This window comes from Papio anubis, chromosome 12, assembly GCF_008728515.1.
Source record: "Papio anubis isolate 15944 chromosome 12, Panubis1.0, whole genome shotgun sequence".
Lineage (NCBI taxonomy): Eukaryota > Metazoa > Chordata > Mammalia > Primates > Cercopithecidae > Papio > Papio anubis.
In genome coordinates this window covers 105,639,511-105,654,748 of record NC_044987.1, presented here as the reverse complement: position 1 = coordinate 105,654,748, position 15,238 = coordinate 105,639,511, and the positions used below count along the sequence as shown (strand labels likewise).

Below are 15,238 nucleotides of genomic sequence, written 5' to 3'. Positions count from 1 at the left end.
AAAAATTGTCATTACCTGAGACTTAATATCCCATGCAAAAGGAGCAATTTCAGTCATGGGTTTTTAAACTTGTTTTAGTTTTTGTTCAAACTAAATCTCATATGAGCCCAGTGTATAAAACAGATCAGAGCCTTGACTGGCTGGGAGTCCCACCAACTTGACCTCTCCTTTCTTCTGTAGACCCAGAGGTACTGCTGAGGTACCTAGAACTCTATACAACGCTGTTTGAAATCCACTGAATAGGTCCTTTCACTTCTGTGATTGATGTTTTTTGTATTCTTTTCCTAAAATGTCTTTTAAGGATAAACTGTCTTCACTGAACAGTGAGATAATGCTGAATTTTAATTTAGACATTCAGTTCTGAGGCATCTGTATATAGAGTATTGGTTGGAGAGTCTAAATTAATCCTCTAGTTCATTATCCCCCTTTTTCTTCCTTTCTCTCTATTTCAGTACCAAAAATAACCCAGAAAAAAAAAATACCTACTTAGAAACATAACGCAAACTTTATGTTATCTCAGTACTCAGTCCTTAAGCAAGTCAGGGAAGTGCTAATTAGATTCTCGGTGACATTGTGGAAAAAAACCTATCTTCTTCCTTTACATTCTTGTTTTTCTTGTTAAGTGTGTAATTCTAGCATCTGATCTTTATCTCTATGAAGATAAATTTAAAACTGTAAATAGGAAATACAGCCTGCTGACATTATTATTGAAATTTCACTTTTGAATTTATTCTCTGAATAAAGGTTAATTTAATATTTTTGTTTTATGAGGGTGGATCTCATGTTATGTGTTTTTCTACCACAATAAAAAAGGAGAACAAGAGATACAGAAACTTCCAACTTCCAGAGGCTTCCTGAGTCTCCGCAGGTGTCCCATTAGCCAACTGTTTGTTGTTTTTGCTGTTTATTTTTTAAAATCCTCTGCTTAGAATATAATATTATAATGTAATATCCGTAACAAGGAATTCCATCTTTAACCATGGTTTTCACATCAGAGTAAAGCTGAGTGATTATGTAAGCTTCCCTGGCAGTTTTACCTGACAACCATGGGATATACTTAATAATAGTAACAGTAATAGTCTTTCCTTTGCTGAACATCTGTTTCCTCACTATGAAACACATAACATGATATGGTTTGGCTGTGTCCCCATGCAAATCTCACCTTGAATTGTAATAATCCCTGTGTGTCAAGGGTGGGGCCAGGTGGAGATAATTGAATCATGGGGGCAGTTTCTCCCTTACTGTTTTCATGGCAGTGAATAAGTCTCATGGGATCGGATTGTTTTATAAATGGCAGTTCCCTGCACACGCTCTCTTGCCTGCTGCCATGTAAGATGTGACTTTGCTCCTCCTTTGCCTTCTGCCTTGATTGTGAGGCCTCCCCAGCTATGTGGAACTGTCAGTCCATTGAACCTCTTTTTCTTTGTAAATTACCCAGTCTTGGGTATGTCTTTATTAGCAGCATGAGAGCAGACTAATACAATTCACATTCAAGGAGTTCCCTAAAGTAGCAGTTCTTAGAGTATAATCCGTAGATCCCTGGTGAGGGTTCATGAAACCTTTTTTGGGAATCTACAAGTAAAACTATTTTCATAATAATACTAAGTCCATATGTTATTTTCACTGTGTTGGGTTTGCACTGATGGTAATGGTGGATAAAGCTGCCAGCGCCTTAGCATGAATCAAGCCATTGTCACCAAACTGTACTAGTAGTCATTGTGTTAATCATCATCATGCCCTTCCAATGTAAACTTTTAAGAATGCCAGTTTCATTTAAGAATGTCTGTTGGTGAAACATTATTCGTTTTATTAAATCTTGGTCTTTGAGTATGTGTCTTCCGAATAGTCTTCTTGATGAAATTAAAAGTATACCTAAAGCACTCCTGCTACAAACTGAAGTGCGACTGTTTGAGCTGTAAGCTGAACTAGCTACTTTTGTTGTGGATTGTTTTCACTTAGAATACAACCGGCAGACCGACTGTGGTTATTCATACTTGAGTATTTGGCAGACATTTCCTCATAAATGAGTGACGTGAATGTCACTTCAAGGAAAACAATGGACGAGATTTTTTACTAATGATAAAAGTTGAGTTTTCAAGCAAAAATTAGAATTTTGGAAAACTGGTATCTGCTACTATTAGGGTTCTCTAGAGGGACAGATCTAATAGGATAGATACATATACATACATACATATATATATGGAAGTTTATTACATATTAGCTTACACAATCACAAGGTCCCACAATAGACTTGTCTGCAAGCTGAGGAGCAAGGAGAGCCAGTCCTAGTCCCAAAACTGAAGAACTTGGAGTCCGATGTTTGAGGGCAGGAAGCACCCAGCACGGGGGAACGATGTAGGCTGGGAGGCTAGACCAGTCTCTTCACATTTTTCTGCCTGCTTTGTATTTGCTGGCAGCTGATAAGATTGTGCCCACCAGATTAAGGGTGGGTCTGCCTTCCCCAGCCCCCTGACTCAAATGTGAATCTCTTTTTGCAGTACCCTCACAGACACACCCAGGACACTTTATATCCTTCAATCAAGTTGACTCTCAATATTAACCATCACAGCCACTTTGAGCCTGACTTCTTCCCATTATTTAGGCTTTTCTGCTGAGATCAGTGGTAATACTCAGATGAGAATTTTTTGTTGTTGTTGTATAATGAAATGTGTCACCTTTTAGAAGATCTATATAACTTAGTGAACTAATATTTTCCAGATGACCAGTGGTTGATGTTACAAACCCATGCAAGGTTAAAGATTCATTCAAAGTGCAGGCTGGAGCAATGGCTTTATTATTTTTTTTTTTAATTTAAAGCATTTATTTTAGAGACACAGGGTCTTGCTCAGGTATTGCCCAGGCTGGAGCGAGCACAGTGGCTCAATCCTAGATCACTGCAGCCTTGAACTCCTGGGCTCAAGTGATCCTCCTGCCTCAGCCTCCCAAGTACCTGGGACCACAAACATGTGCCACTGTGCCTGGCTTATTTTTTGTAGAGAGGGTTCTCACTTTATTGCCTCAGCTGACAGTGGCTTTATATATAAAAGAATATGAAAAGTTTGATATGGTTTCCGATTCCATATTGCAATTAACTTTTTAGAAGTCAGCGCTTGTTAGCGGAACCATGACTGCCCCACAGAGCCATTGGTAGGAGTGCCCCTTGCCACCCCGCATCCCAGGCCCAGCCTTTCTGACAAGAGCTAGACTTTGGGTTCCTTGAAGATACTCAGTTTTTGTATGTTTGAATATCCTGTCACCATGTTCAGCATAAAATACCATTCTTAATGATTATCTTTGGCAAGACAGTTGTGAAAGGATTGCTGTTGTATTACAATCATGGTACAAAAATACCAGTCAGCAGTGAGGGTGTACGAATACCCCTTCGAATTATTATGGCTGCCTATGAAAGGAGGTTCCCTACGTGTCCTTTGATTCTGATGTTTGTGGGCAGTGACACTGTGAATGAATTCAAGAGTGAAGATGGGGCTATTCATGTCATTGAAAGGCACTGCAAGCTGGATGTAGGTGCACCAAGACTGCTGAAGAACATTGCAGGATTTGATTACGTTTATTTTGTCCAGAAGAACTCACTGAATTCTTGGGAGTGTACTTTGCATATTGAGGCTCTTAATGAAACATTTTCCAGTCGCTACACCGTTCACCCTGAAAATGAAGATTGGACCTGTTTTGAATAGTCTTCGAGTTTAGATATTAAATCTTTCTTTGATTTTGAAAGTACCGTGGAAAAAAATTGCAATGAAACAATATACCAGCAACATTTAAAAAGGAAAGGAAATCATTGAATACTACCTTTGCCATTTAGAAGAAGAAGGCATAACCTTTGTGCCCCGTTGGACTCCACCTTCCATCACGCCCTCTTCAGAGACATCTTCGTCATCCTGCAAGAAACAAACAGGGTCCATGGCCGTCATCATCCCAGATGCTGCCCTCAAGAAGGGGCTGAGTGGTGATGCCCTCAGCAGCCCCAGCGCACCTGAGCCCATGGTGGGCACCCCTGATGACAAACGATGTAGATGCCGACTACATCAAGAGATACCTGGGCAATTTGACTCCGCTGCAGGAGAGCTCTCTCATTAGACTTCACCGGTGGCTCCAGAAGACCCACAAGGGCAAAATTCCAAAAGGTGAACATATTCTTCAGTTCCTACGTGCACGGGATTTTAATATTGACAAAGCCAGAGAGATCATTTGTCAATCTTTGACATGGAGGAAGCAGCACCTGGTAGACTACGTTCTTGCTACCTAGACCTCTCCACTAGTTCCTTCAGGATTACTACACAGGAGGCTGGCATCATTACAACAAAGGTGGGCGGCCCCTCTGTGTGCTCAGGCTGGGGCAGATGGACACCAACAGCTTGGTGAGAGTGTTTGGGGAGGAAGCCCTGCTGAGATACATCCTCTCCATAAATGAAGAAGGGCTAAGGCGATGTGAAGAGAATACAGAAGTCTTTATTTGGCATATCAGCTCATGGACCTGCCTGGTGGACTTGGAAGGGCTGAACATGCGCCACTTGTGGAGACCTGATGTCAAAGCGCTGTGGCGGATCATCGAGGTGGTGAAGGCCAATTACCCTGAGAGACTGGGCCGACTTCTCATCCTGTGGGCACCCAGGGTATTTCCTGTGCTCTGGACACTAGTTAGTCCATTTATTGATGACAACGCCAGAAGGAAATTCCTCATTTATGCAGGAAATGAATACCAGGGTCCTGGAGGCCTGCTGGATTACATTGACAGATTATTCCAGATTTCCTGAGTGGAGAGTGCAGGTACAAAGTGCCAGAGGGTGGACTGGTCCCCAAATCTCTGTACTGGACTGTGGAGGAGCTGGAGAACGAAGACTTCAAGCTCTGAACTGAGACCGTCTACCAGTCTGCAAGCATCTTCAGAGGAGCCCCACACAAGATTCTCATTCAGATTGTGGATGCCTCTTCAGTCATCACTTGGAATTTTGACGTGTACAAAGGGGACATTGCCTTTAACATCTATCACTCCAAGCGGTCGCCACAGCCACCCTAAAAGGACTCCCTGGGGGCCCCTGGGAACAATGTGCAGCTCATAGACACAGTCTGGCAGCGGGGCCACAACTGCGGCATGGTGGAGTCGCCTCTGATCTGCAAAGAAGGAGAAGGTGTGCAAGGCTCCCATGTGACCAGGTGGCCGGGCCTCTACATCCTGCAGTGGAAATTCCACAGCATGCCTGCGGACGCCGCCAGCCTGTCTCAGGTGGATGATGTGCTCACGTCCCTGCAGATCTCTTTGCACAACTGTAAAGTGATGTACTACACCGAGGTGATAGGCTCCGAGGGTTTCAGAGGTTCCATGACGAGCCTGGAGTCCAGCCACAGTGGCTTCTCCCAGTTGAGCGTGCCACCACCTCCTCCAGCCAGTCCCAATCCAGCTCCATGGTTTCCAGATAGTGCCGCACCGCCTTCACTTAGTGTGCAGAGGGGATGGCTGCCCCTCCTCCGACAGCCAGCTCCACCCTCCCGCCCAGTGGCGACATTGTACAGACTCCTCTCACCTCTAGACAGCAAATAGCTCTCCAGATGGTAAATGTAGTCATTTCATCCCAAAAGTATCTTGGCAGGTGGTTTTAACTCTGATCCTACTTTAACTCAATAGCCATAGATTTTGTATATGTTGTACACAAAATCAAACCAGAGCACAAGGGCTCTCTTGAAATAAAAGTAGTTTCTATACCAATGAAAAGATTGACGTGGTCTCAGAAAAAAGAAAAAAGAAACCAGCACTTGTTGAGTTTTGGTATAATGTCAAAGAAGAATATCTACAGTTATTTGAAAAGGCTGTGAACTACATACCTATGTGAAGCCAATTTCCTTCATATACTTCAATAAAAATGACCTATTTTAACAGATTGAATGCAGAAACAAATATGAGAATCAGCTCTCTTCTATTAAAGAAGTTAGATATTTAAAAGATTTGCAAAACGATGTCACCCTTCTCATCAATTATTCAGTTATTTGTATTGGAAATTATAGTTATTTTTCATTAAAATGTTGATGTTAACATGTAATGGATTTGTCATTGCATTTTTTAAAATTTTAATTTAATTAAAAATTTTTTTTTTTTTTTTTGAGACAGAGTCTTGCTTTGTCACCCAGGCTGGAGTGCAGTGGCACAATCTTAGCTCACTGCAACCTCTGCCTCCTGGGTTCAAGTGATTCTTCTGCCTCAGCTTCTTGAGTAGCTGGGACTACAGGCGCATGCCACCACGCCCAGCTGATTTTTGTATTTTTAGTAGAGACAGGGTTTCACCATGTTGGCCAGGCTGGTCTTGAACTCCTGACCTCGTGATCCACCTGCCTCGGCCTCCCAAAGTGCTGGGATTACAGGTGTGAGCCATGGTGCCTGGCCTGTCATTGCATTTTAAATGAATTAACCAGTAGTTGAAAATTTTTCCAGTTTTAATTTTAAATATGGTAAAAACTGATGGCCGTAATCCATATAAACAAAAGTTATTTGGACTCCTCAATAATTTCTCATGTAAAGTTTGAGAACCACTGTTCTAAAGGAAACTTTGTAAAGTCCTTGAGATTTCTAGGAGAAAAGACAGCATTCTAGCAAGAACCAATATAAGCTATGTTGTTTGTAGCTCCCAAGTACAATCTAAGGTCAGGGGTCATCGCTTCCTGTAGTATACGTGGCAAGACAGTTCCAAATATGAATTACATCAGTGAAACCAGTGCCCAGGAGGCAGGTCCATGGAACCTGTTTGTCTTCTGTAGTTGATGTCTCGTACACTTGTCAAGAGCCTATCATGATTCTCATTTTCTAGAAAAGAATGTTTTTACTCTTCGGTTATGTTTTTAGGAAATTAGCCACTCTGGAAATATTAAATATCATTTTTAAAAAGCGATTCTCCCCATCAAGATAAAACAGGAATAGAACGAACAGAGGGCCACCCACAGGAAAGTTTTTCCAGTCTTCAGGCTTTAGTCTGGGTCTGCTGACTACCTAGTGACATATCAGCTTTGCTGCTCCACTTACCACCTTAATGACTTACCAAGGTCGCTGCCCTGAAGATACTGATATTTGCTTTTTTGCAAAGGCCATGTGTTTCACATGGAAAGGATGAGATGGATAGATAGATTCTGGTCCTCATGATATTGCTGTACTAAATTTAGTACTTTTATAACATTGCAGAGATCAACTTGCTTCAAAATAGAAACGATGGGAGGGAATTAAACTACTTTTCTTGCCTTCTGTTTATTGCATTCCAACTGATTTGCTTATTTCATGCCCTGGTTATAACTTGGCTGATTTTGCCCTTTCTTTCTGTTTTTCCACGCGGCTGCCATTTTGTGTGCTATGCGACTGTCTCTGCCCTTTTCTTGGTCTGTGGATCGCAGTGGCATCCTGTGCTGCGCACACTAAAGAACCGCATTGAAGAGAACACCGGCCACACCTTCAACTCCTTACTCTGCAATCTTTACCGCAATGAGAAGGACAGTGTGGACTGGCACAGTGATGATGAACCCTCACTAGGGAGGTGCCCTACTATTGCTTCACTCAGTTTTGGTGCCACACGCATATTTGAGATGAGAAAGAAGCCACCACCAGTGAGTATTCTCTTCTTCTTACGCTCTTCCTGCCTCTTATTAGTCTGTGAAAAAAGGAGAACCCCTAAAAGCTTCTACTGTTGATGAAACATTTTCAAGTGATTACTTCCCCATGGTTAACTTTTGACTTCCAAAGTGCTCCTTCATTTATTTACATATGCAACAAGAATTGACAGCCTTATGCTAGGTGCTGGGGGCTCATTTCATTGATGATAAACTCCCTGTCCTCCTGGAGATACAGTCTGGTTGGGGTAGGTAAATATTCTAATTACTCAAATTATTGCAATTGTGATCAATGCTGTGAAGGAAAGCCTTAGAAGGATGACTCAAGCTAGTGGGAGGCTAAGGAAGAGGAAGGAAGCTAAGGAAGACGTCCCTGAAGAAGCCTTTGTTTTAAGTGTTTTTCATGGTAATATGGCCACTTTTCTGTAAGGGAGCATTACATGTATCTTTGTTCCTTCTTAGCCTTCTCCTGAAATACATGTGAATCTGTAACTCTTTCAGAGAGAGGAAACTGAAGCCAGATTATCAGAGATGGTGATCTGTCCACATTCAGGTAGAAAAACAGTGACCAAAAAATTAATAACTATATAATAACTTCAGTTTCCACCCCAGCTCTTACCTTGATTGTGTGACATTTGAGGAATACTAGGGTTATTAATTTTTTTAAAAAAATCAAAAGTGTAGCACCTTAGGACTAAGAAAGATAGTAACGCCAAGAAAAGAACAAATTATTTTATTTTCAGGATTTGTGTCTCTTCCTAACCAGCATTCCTGATGATTCAGCTTATAATATTAAGCCAGACCCAGTCAGTGTGGAAGGCCAACCCACAGGCTGTTTTTTTGTTTGTTTTTTAGAGACGGAGTCTCACTCTGTCGCCCAGGCTGCAGTGCAAGTGGCACGATCTCAGCTCACTGCAACCTCTGCCTCCCCGGTTCAAGCGATTCTCTTGCCTTAGCCTCCCGAGTAGCTGGGGTTACAGGCACGTGCCAGGACCCCCACCTAATTTTTGTATGTTTAGTAGAGATGAGGTTTCACCATGTTGGCCAGGCTGTTCTCAAACTCCTGACCTCAGGTGATTCGCCCACCTCTGCCTCCCAGAGTGCTGGGATTACAGGCATGAGCCACTGCACCTGGCCCAGGCTGAGTTTTGAATAGACCTAAGCCAGAGCACATCATTATTAGCACTCGTGTCAGTTCTTCGTCAGATATACTTCCATAAGAATACAGTTAACAGACTGAGTGTTTTCCTGGTGTGTATTGGGTTTCCATGCGTGGTATTTTTAAAGCATATTGTGTAATTTTGCATATATGCCATTAAGCACCTTTTGTAGGTATAATTTCCATTGATTAGGTTTTCTTTCGTTATGTTTACATAAAAAGTTTGATCTTTGTTAGGGGATTGGTAGTTGCCAGTGTTTTTTCGACTGAACTTGCTCCCTAAGCCTTCGGTTTCATTGGCAAGCAGCCTTCTCATGTACTAAGGAGTACCACTTGAGAATCAGACAAACCAACTTTTGCTATATTCGTTTTAGATATGATTATACTTCTGTACACAGCTTCCACTCAGTTAAATACCAAGTTCACATGTGTGAAAAATTCATCCTGCCCTTAGTAAGACTCCTGTTACATAAATAGTAGAGAAACACTGTATGTCTCATTATTTAAGTTCAGACCCTCTTCTGAAGCTGGATGTATGGAACCTCAGCTTGTTGCCAGGAGTGGTACTGGGACCTGGGGTTGTAGCAGTGAATGAGTAAGATGAAATCATCTCTCTCCTCCTGGAGCTCATCTAGCATATGCTAGTACTGCACCTTCCTCCTAGAGTCATTCTTCTAGCCGCCGGATTGGCAAATAAGCTATAGTATATATAGCCTTTGGTATAATAGTGGTTTTTAGTTTTTCACACTTACTTTCTTTGTTGCTCTGTATTTAAGTATTCTGTTACTGTTTCTTTACACATATACATTCACCACCACCACCACCCTTTTTAAAAATTTGGGCCTATTTATAGATTTGGAGCTTAAGAATTCCCTAAGTGTGCTTTTTGGATAAATCATTTTATATACAAGCAATTTCCAAATATTACACATTCACAATATTCTGGTGCCCAGAAATATCCCATTTCTTCTCCCCTCCAGTGAGCTGAATTTCTTCATTTTCTCACATAAAGATATGACACATGGTGATCAAGAGCTATTTCCTGGTAGTACACATCAGTTATGTTATAGGGTAACAAGTAGATGGAGAGCATAACTACCACATACATTGTTTCTGTGGGCAACCATTTGGAACGGAACCTTATCCTGCCGTGCCCCATGCTGTAGCTTTCTCTTCTCCTCAGCCTTCTTGGAGTTTATTTTGATGAACATGAATGAGAATACAGGCCATGAAATACTCAGAAGTGGTAACGTCCGTGTAATTGTCTGCCAGTGGCAAGGGAATCTGCACTATGACGATGGTAGCTGATTTGATTAAAATACTGATCCAATAAGTAAGAAAATTTGCCTGAGATTTTTACAAAGTTGGCTGAGGAAAGGGATTTGGGAAGAAATATAAACATGTTGGTACTTCAGGTTGTTGACTGTAGTAAGTTTTGGCTTCTGGCCTAGTCTGAACTATGATTGAATTTCATGCAAATTTTGTATATCATCTCAATTCTGGCTTTTGTTTAACATTGGGAAATTGAATATTAATATGTTTGAAATTATAATCACACGTGAGTAAAAAGTGACCTTTTTTCCCCAGAACCTGTAAATTCCATGTTTGTGTAAACAGGATACAAGTTTAAACTTTTGAAGATTCCTTCAGGTCTCACTAACAGATTTCCAAAAACCTGGAGCTGTACAAATGTAGCTAAACTCGAAGTGCAGAACCCTTTCTTTGAGTTGACAGCCTTGGAAATATATCTTAGAGTGCCTCATCTTTATCTTATAAATAATCCTTTTTTCCAAAGGATTGAAAGAAAGTGATTATTGCAAATTTTTGTCTACTTTTCTGTATAAACTCAGGCGATGAGAACATGACTCATGATTCATACAGCCCAAGGTAAAGCATAATTTAAAAAGTACAAATTAGGTTAGTCTTCTGTGTGGGATTTGTAGGAGTCTGACTTCCTGTAACTCTTAGAGACCTATCTCGGTGTACTACTACAGATTGTAATTTTCATGTCTGTCACCGAGACATTCAGGGTTTATTAGCGGTTGTGGGAGGGAATCTTTCAAACTCCTATTAGCTTTGACCCTTCGGAGGAGAAGTTAATGCCTGTTTGACTTGAGTCACAGTTTCTCATCTCAGGCGGACATGGAAGAGTCATGAGATTTCCTGCACTTTGTTCAAGTGTGCAGTTTTGAGACAGAAAAGCATTTGTTTGGGGCCACTTTCAAAGAGAAATAGTCTTGATTTTTTAAAAATTCAAACTCCTCCACCCTTGCAGCAGCTGTTTATTTTGTAGTCTGGCACCTTGAGCAGATCTCCGTTAACTGCTGATCTGCTGAAAGCTGCTCCAGTTCCACACACTGTATTCGTAACAATTTCGCCCTGTGCTGAGACAGTAAGGAGGTCTTTGTTTCGTAAGCACCAGTGCCCTCTGATTCATGCATCAGCTCAGTCAGCTTCATGTAGACATCATCCCTTGGATTAAACATTTCACTCCTCCAAGGTGCTGGATTTTTTTTTTTTTTTTTTCACTGTCCTGTAGTCCAAGTCTGCCAACTACTGCTCATTCATTTTGATTTTAGAGTAAATTACCCTTTCCTTTAATGATATTACTGTCATTCCTCAGGGGCATAGTAGACTTGTTTAAGCTTGCTTTTACATTCATTCCGATTCCTTTTTTTGTTTAGTTCAAATCAAAGACTAAGTGAAGGGCACCTTATCTATATTCTGGCTGATGTCAGGCTATATTGTCTTAAGACTGTCATAAAGCTTATCAAGTATACTTCAATAGACCTTTTTTATTCTATCAGGCTGACTTTATTAAAGGTTTTCTATACTTCTTGTCCCAAACCCAGTTGTACTTTTCAAACTACATTGTGTTCCTGTTTGCAAGGATTAGTCTGGTTCTTTTCCCAGCTAGTTTTAATTCTATACTGAAAAAAACAAGCTGGAAAAGGAACTACAAAAGCCATTTGGCAGGCTGCTATTTCTCTGTCGGTTACCATGGAAACAGTGATGGCTGGGGGGTGTTATTAGATAATAGCAGGAAGTTTGTGATGCACTGGAGGTTTAGATGCCAAAAGCCTTGTTTTTGTAGCAAATTACCTCTGGATAAACTGTATCCTTCATCAGCTGAATTCTGCAAATGTTAGGGGCTCCTGTTCTCCTCAAGGTGATTGAGCTGTGGCAAGGGGCTCCTATTCTCTTCAAGGTGACTGAGCTGTGGCAAGTTGAGCCCTCTAACCACTCCTGTCTTTAGCCCTAGTGAAGAATGTGAATCCTGTTTGTATTGCCAGGAGAGATGGTTGTAAAACCAAGTCTAACGGTAGAGACTATGAGAGCACCCAATGAATTGGAGGTCCTAGTGCTTCCCTTGCTAATTGTTGTGGGTTTTGTATACACTACAGGGAAGAGTGGAGTATAAAAAGGTCAGTCAAGTCATAAATACTGCTATTTTTTGTAAGACTTTAGAAAAAATGAAGATATTCGAATCCAAAATAATGTGATACTAAATAATGTAAATTTGGAAATTAGATAAGCTAGTACTATGCAGGATTTCATAGAGTGGAAACAACCCACAGCTTAGCCAGCAGCCTCGTTGCTGCTATTCCAGTCATCTATCCTTCCCGTTAATCCATCTGCTGATTGTAGCACCTACTCTAAGAGATTACCAGAAATACTTGAGGCTGGGCATGGTGGCTCTCACCTGCAATCCCAGCACTTTGGAAGGCCGAGATGGGAGGATCACTTGAGCTCAGGAGTTTGAGACTAGCCTGGGTAACATAGTGAGACCTCATCTCTATTTTTTTTTATAGTAAATAAAATAAATACAAGTAAATAAGTCATAAAAAGAAATACTTGAAATAAATTGTTGATAGCCATGATCATTTAAAAACACATACTAATGAAATTTTAAAAATTGGGTTGTCATTATGGAAAACAGTATGGCGATTCCTCAAGGATCTAGAACTAGAAGTACCATATGACCCAGCCATCCCATTACTGGGTATATACCCAAAGGATTATAAATCACGCTGCTATAAAGACACATGCACATGTATGTTTATTGCGGCACTATTCACAATAGCAAAGACTTGGAATCAACCCAAATGTCCATCAGTGACAGACTAGATTAAGAAAATGTGGCACATATACACCATGGAATACTATACAGCCATAAAAAAGGATGAGTTTGTGTCCTTTGTAGGGACATGGATGCAGCTGGAAACCATCATTCTCAGCAAACTATCGCAAGAACAGAAAACCAAACACCACATGTTCTCACTCATAGGTGGGAACTGAACAATGAGATCACTTGGACACAGGAAGGGGAACATCACACACCGGGGCCTATTATGGGGAGGAGGGACGGGGGAGGGATTGCATTGGGAGTTATACCTGATGTAAATGACGAGTTGATGGGTGCTGACGAGTTGATGGGTGCAGCACACCAACATGGCACAAGTATACATATGTAACAAACCTGCACGTTATGCACATGTACCCTAGAACATAAAGTATAATAATAATAAAAAAAATTGGATTGTATTTCCTGTTTCTATCCCTGATGTTGGCAAAAAGCACTCAACTGTCTCATTTATACTTACTCCTTTTTTAAAAAATGGGAATAATAATTGGTAGCTACTTCATGGAGATAAGTTTTCCTACAAAAGTTACTGTAGTAATCAGTGAATTTTTAAGCCTTTGTAAATGGTAAATGCTATGGTGACTTTTCAGATACGGAAACTGAAAAAGGAAATAGCAGTGAAACTAAGCTCAAAGGTACCCTTAGTCTGTGAAATGGCATTCATTGAAAGAGTATAGGGAAGCCTCAGGGAGGGTAAGGTGGCCTGTGGATCATAAATGGTGATTGAGTTTTTGAGCTCCCATCTCTAGGATCATGTAATGGTTTGGAGAGTGTGAGGGTGAGTAGAAAGAGAGAGAGAGAGAGAGAGAGAGAGAGAGAGAGAGAGTGTGTGTGTGTGTGTGTGTGTGTGTGTGTGTGTGTGTAGGCAGATAAAGATCGGTAGTCCTGGTAAGACTTGAATTATCTTCAGACTTGAGATCCTTTAGGAGTTGGAGTCCTCATTTGCTTCCTTGGAGCCTTGTCTTAAGCTAGAATCCATGCCCTGACTCCCACTAGGAATAATTGATTTTTGCAACAAGCCTCCCAGTTTTGTATAACTAGTGACAGCACTTTTAGTTTTAGTAGGACAAACTTGTGTTTCCTTGTAAAACTAAGTGATTCATTACAAATCTGACTATTTTAAACTTTGCCCCAGTGGTAGAGGTTTTTCTCCCCTTGCCATACTCTTAAGGACTATTCCTAAGCCATCTGGTGATTTTTTTCATCCTTCACAAGTCACATTTTCATGGAGGATGGCTGCCTCACTGAGGCAGACAAGAGCAAAGTGTGTTGAAGGAAGAAAAAGGAGGCCCTGCCCTGAGCAGAGCAAGCCAGCTTGAGGCGTGTCATAGGTGGTGAGACTGGGAGAGTGGGCAGGCACCAGGGCATGCAGAGACTCATGAGCCTCAGGAAGGAGCAGATTTTGTTTTATGTCCATCAGGGAGCCAGTGAGGTGTATTAAGCAGAAGAGTGACAAGGTCTGATTGGCAATTTTAAAAGGTCACTATTGCTACTGCATGGAGCCTGGACTAGAAAGAAACAAGGAAGCCAATTAAGACATTGTTAGATTTTGTATATACCTTGGGACCAAGGTAGAGAAGGAGAAAAAGGGACGATTCAATGGCATGAACTCAGAAGAACAGGGATTTTTATTCTCTGCTGCAGAATCATGATCTGAAAGTGTTATTGAGGAGTAAGGAGAATACTCTGTCACCCGGCTCTGTGAGCCACTGGGTTGAGAGGCATGATCACCTTCCACGTGAGAGGGTTTCAGGGAATTTGCAGTCTTCCAGAGATAGCCAGGTTTCAATTAGGATGAGGAAGCAGAGAGAACCTTCAGAGCTCATTGAGATTGAAGATATAGGTGAGTTTGCTCATCTTTGAATGGGAATTCCAGAGGACACAGTGGAAGGGTGCAGGAGGGAAGGAGTTCCGGGGGATTGTGTCTGATCAGATTATGTCCAGGAATAGTTTGGGAATGAGTGTTCTGGTATTAACAGATGGCTGGAGAGGCTTGCACTTCTGCTAGTGACTGGGCTCAGCTGGAGGTGAGGTATGGCGGAATGTGTTCTCATATGCTTTCAGAGGATGAAGGGCGTTTGTTTCTGGTGCTAGGGCCTGAGATAGAAGCTCTTTCAAGATAGCAGTTCTTTTAAGTTGCATTTTTTTGGAAATATTATATTGCCAAGAATGGAATCTTCATCACATGATCTCTTCTGATTTCACATGCACATTCAGTGTAGCTGGAACAGCTACAACTGTGAGTGTAAAACCAGGTTTGTTTTTGCCCAAATTCAGTAACTTCTCACCCCCACCCTATCCCTAGTACTATTGCGACAATAAGTCTGAAC

General features: G+C 41.3%; 1 protein-coding gene and 1 pseudogene across 5 annotated transcripts in view; both read left to right on the top strand.

Annotated features, from left to right (window-relative positions):
- ALKBH3 (alkB homolog 3, alpha-ketoglutaratedependent dioxygenase) overlaps positions 1-15,238 on the top strand; it is a 40,917-nt gene that overhangs the window by 14,167 nt on the left and 11,512 nt on the right. For all 5 annotated transcript variants that reach the window (XM_031653544.1, XM_031653548.1, XM_031653549.1 and 2 more), the window contains one exon: positions 7,393-7,602. In XM_031653544.1, coding sequence (XP_031509404.1) covers positions 7,393-7,602 — 210 coding nt within the window. The remainder of the gene's footprint in view (positions 1-7,392; positions 7,603-15,238) is intronic.
- LOC101021441 lies at positions 2,908-5,439 on the top strand (annotated as a pseudogene).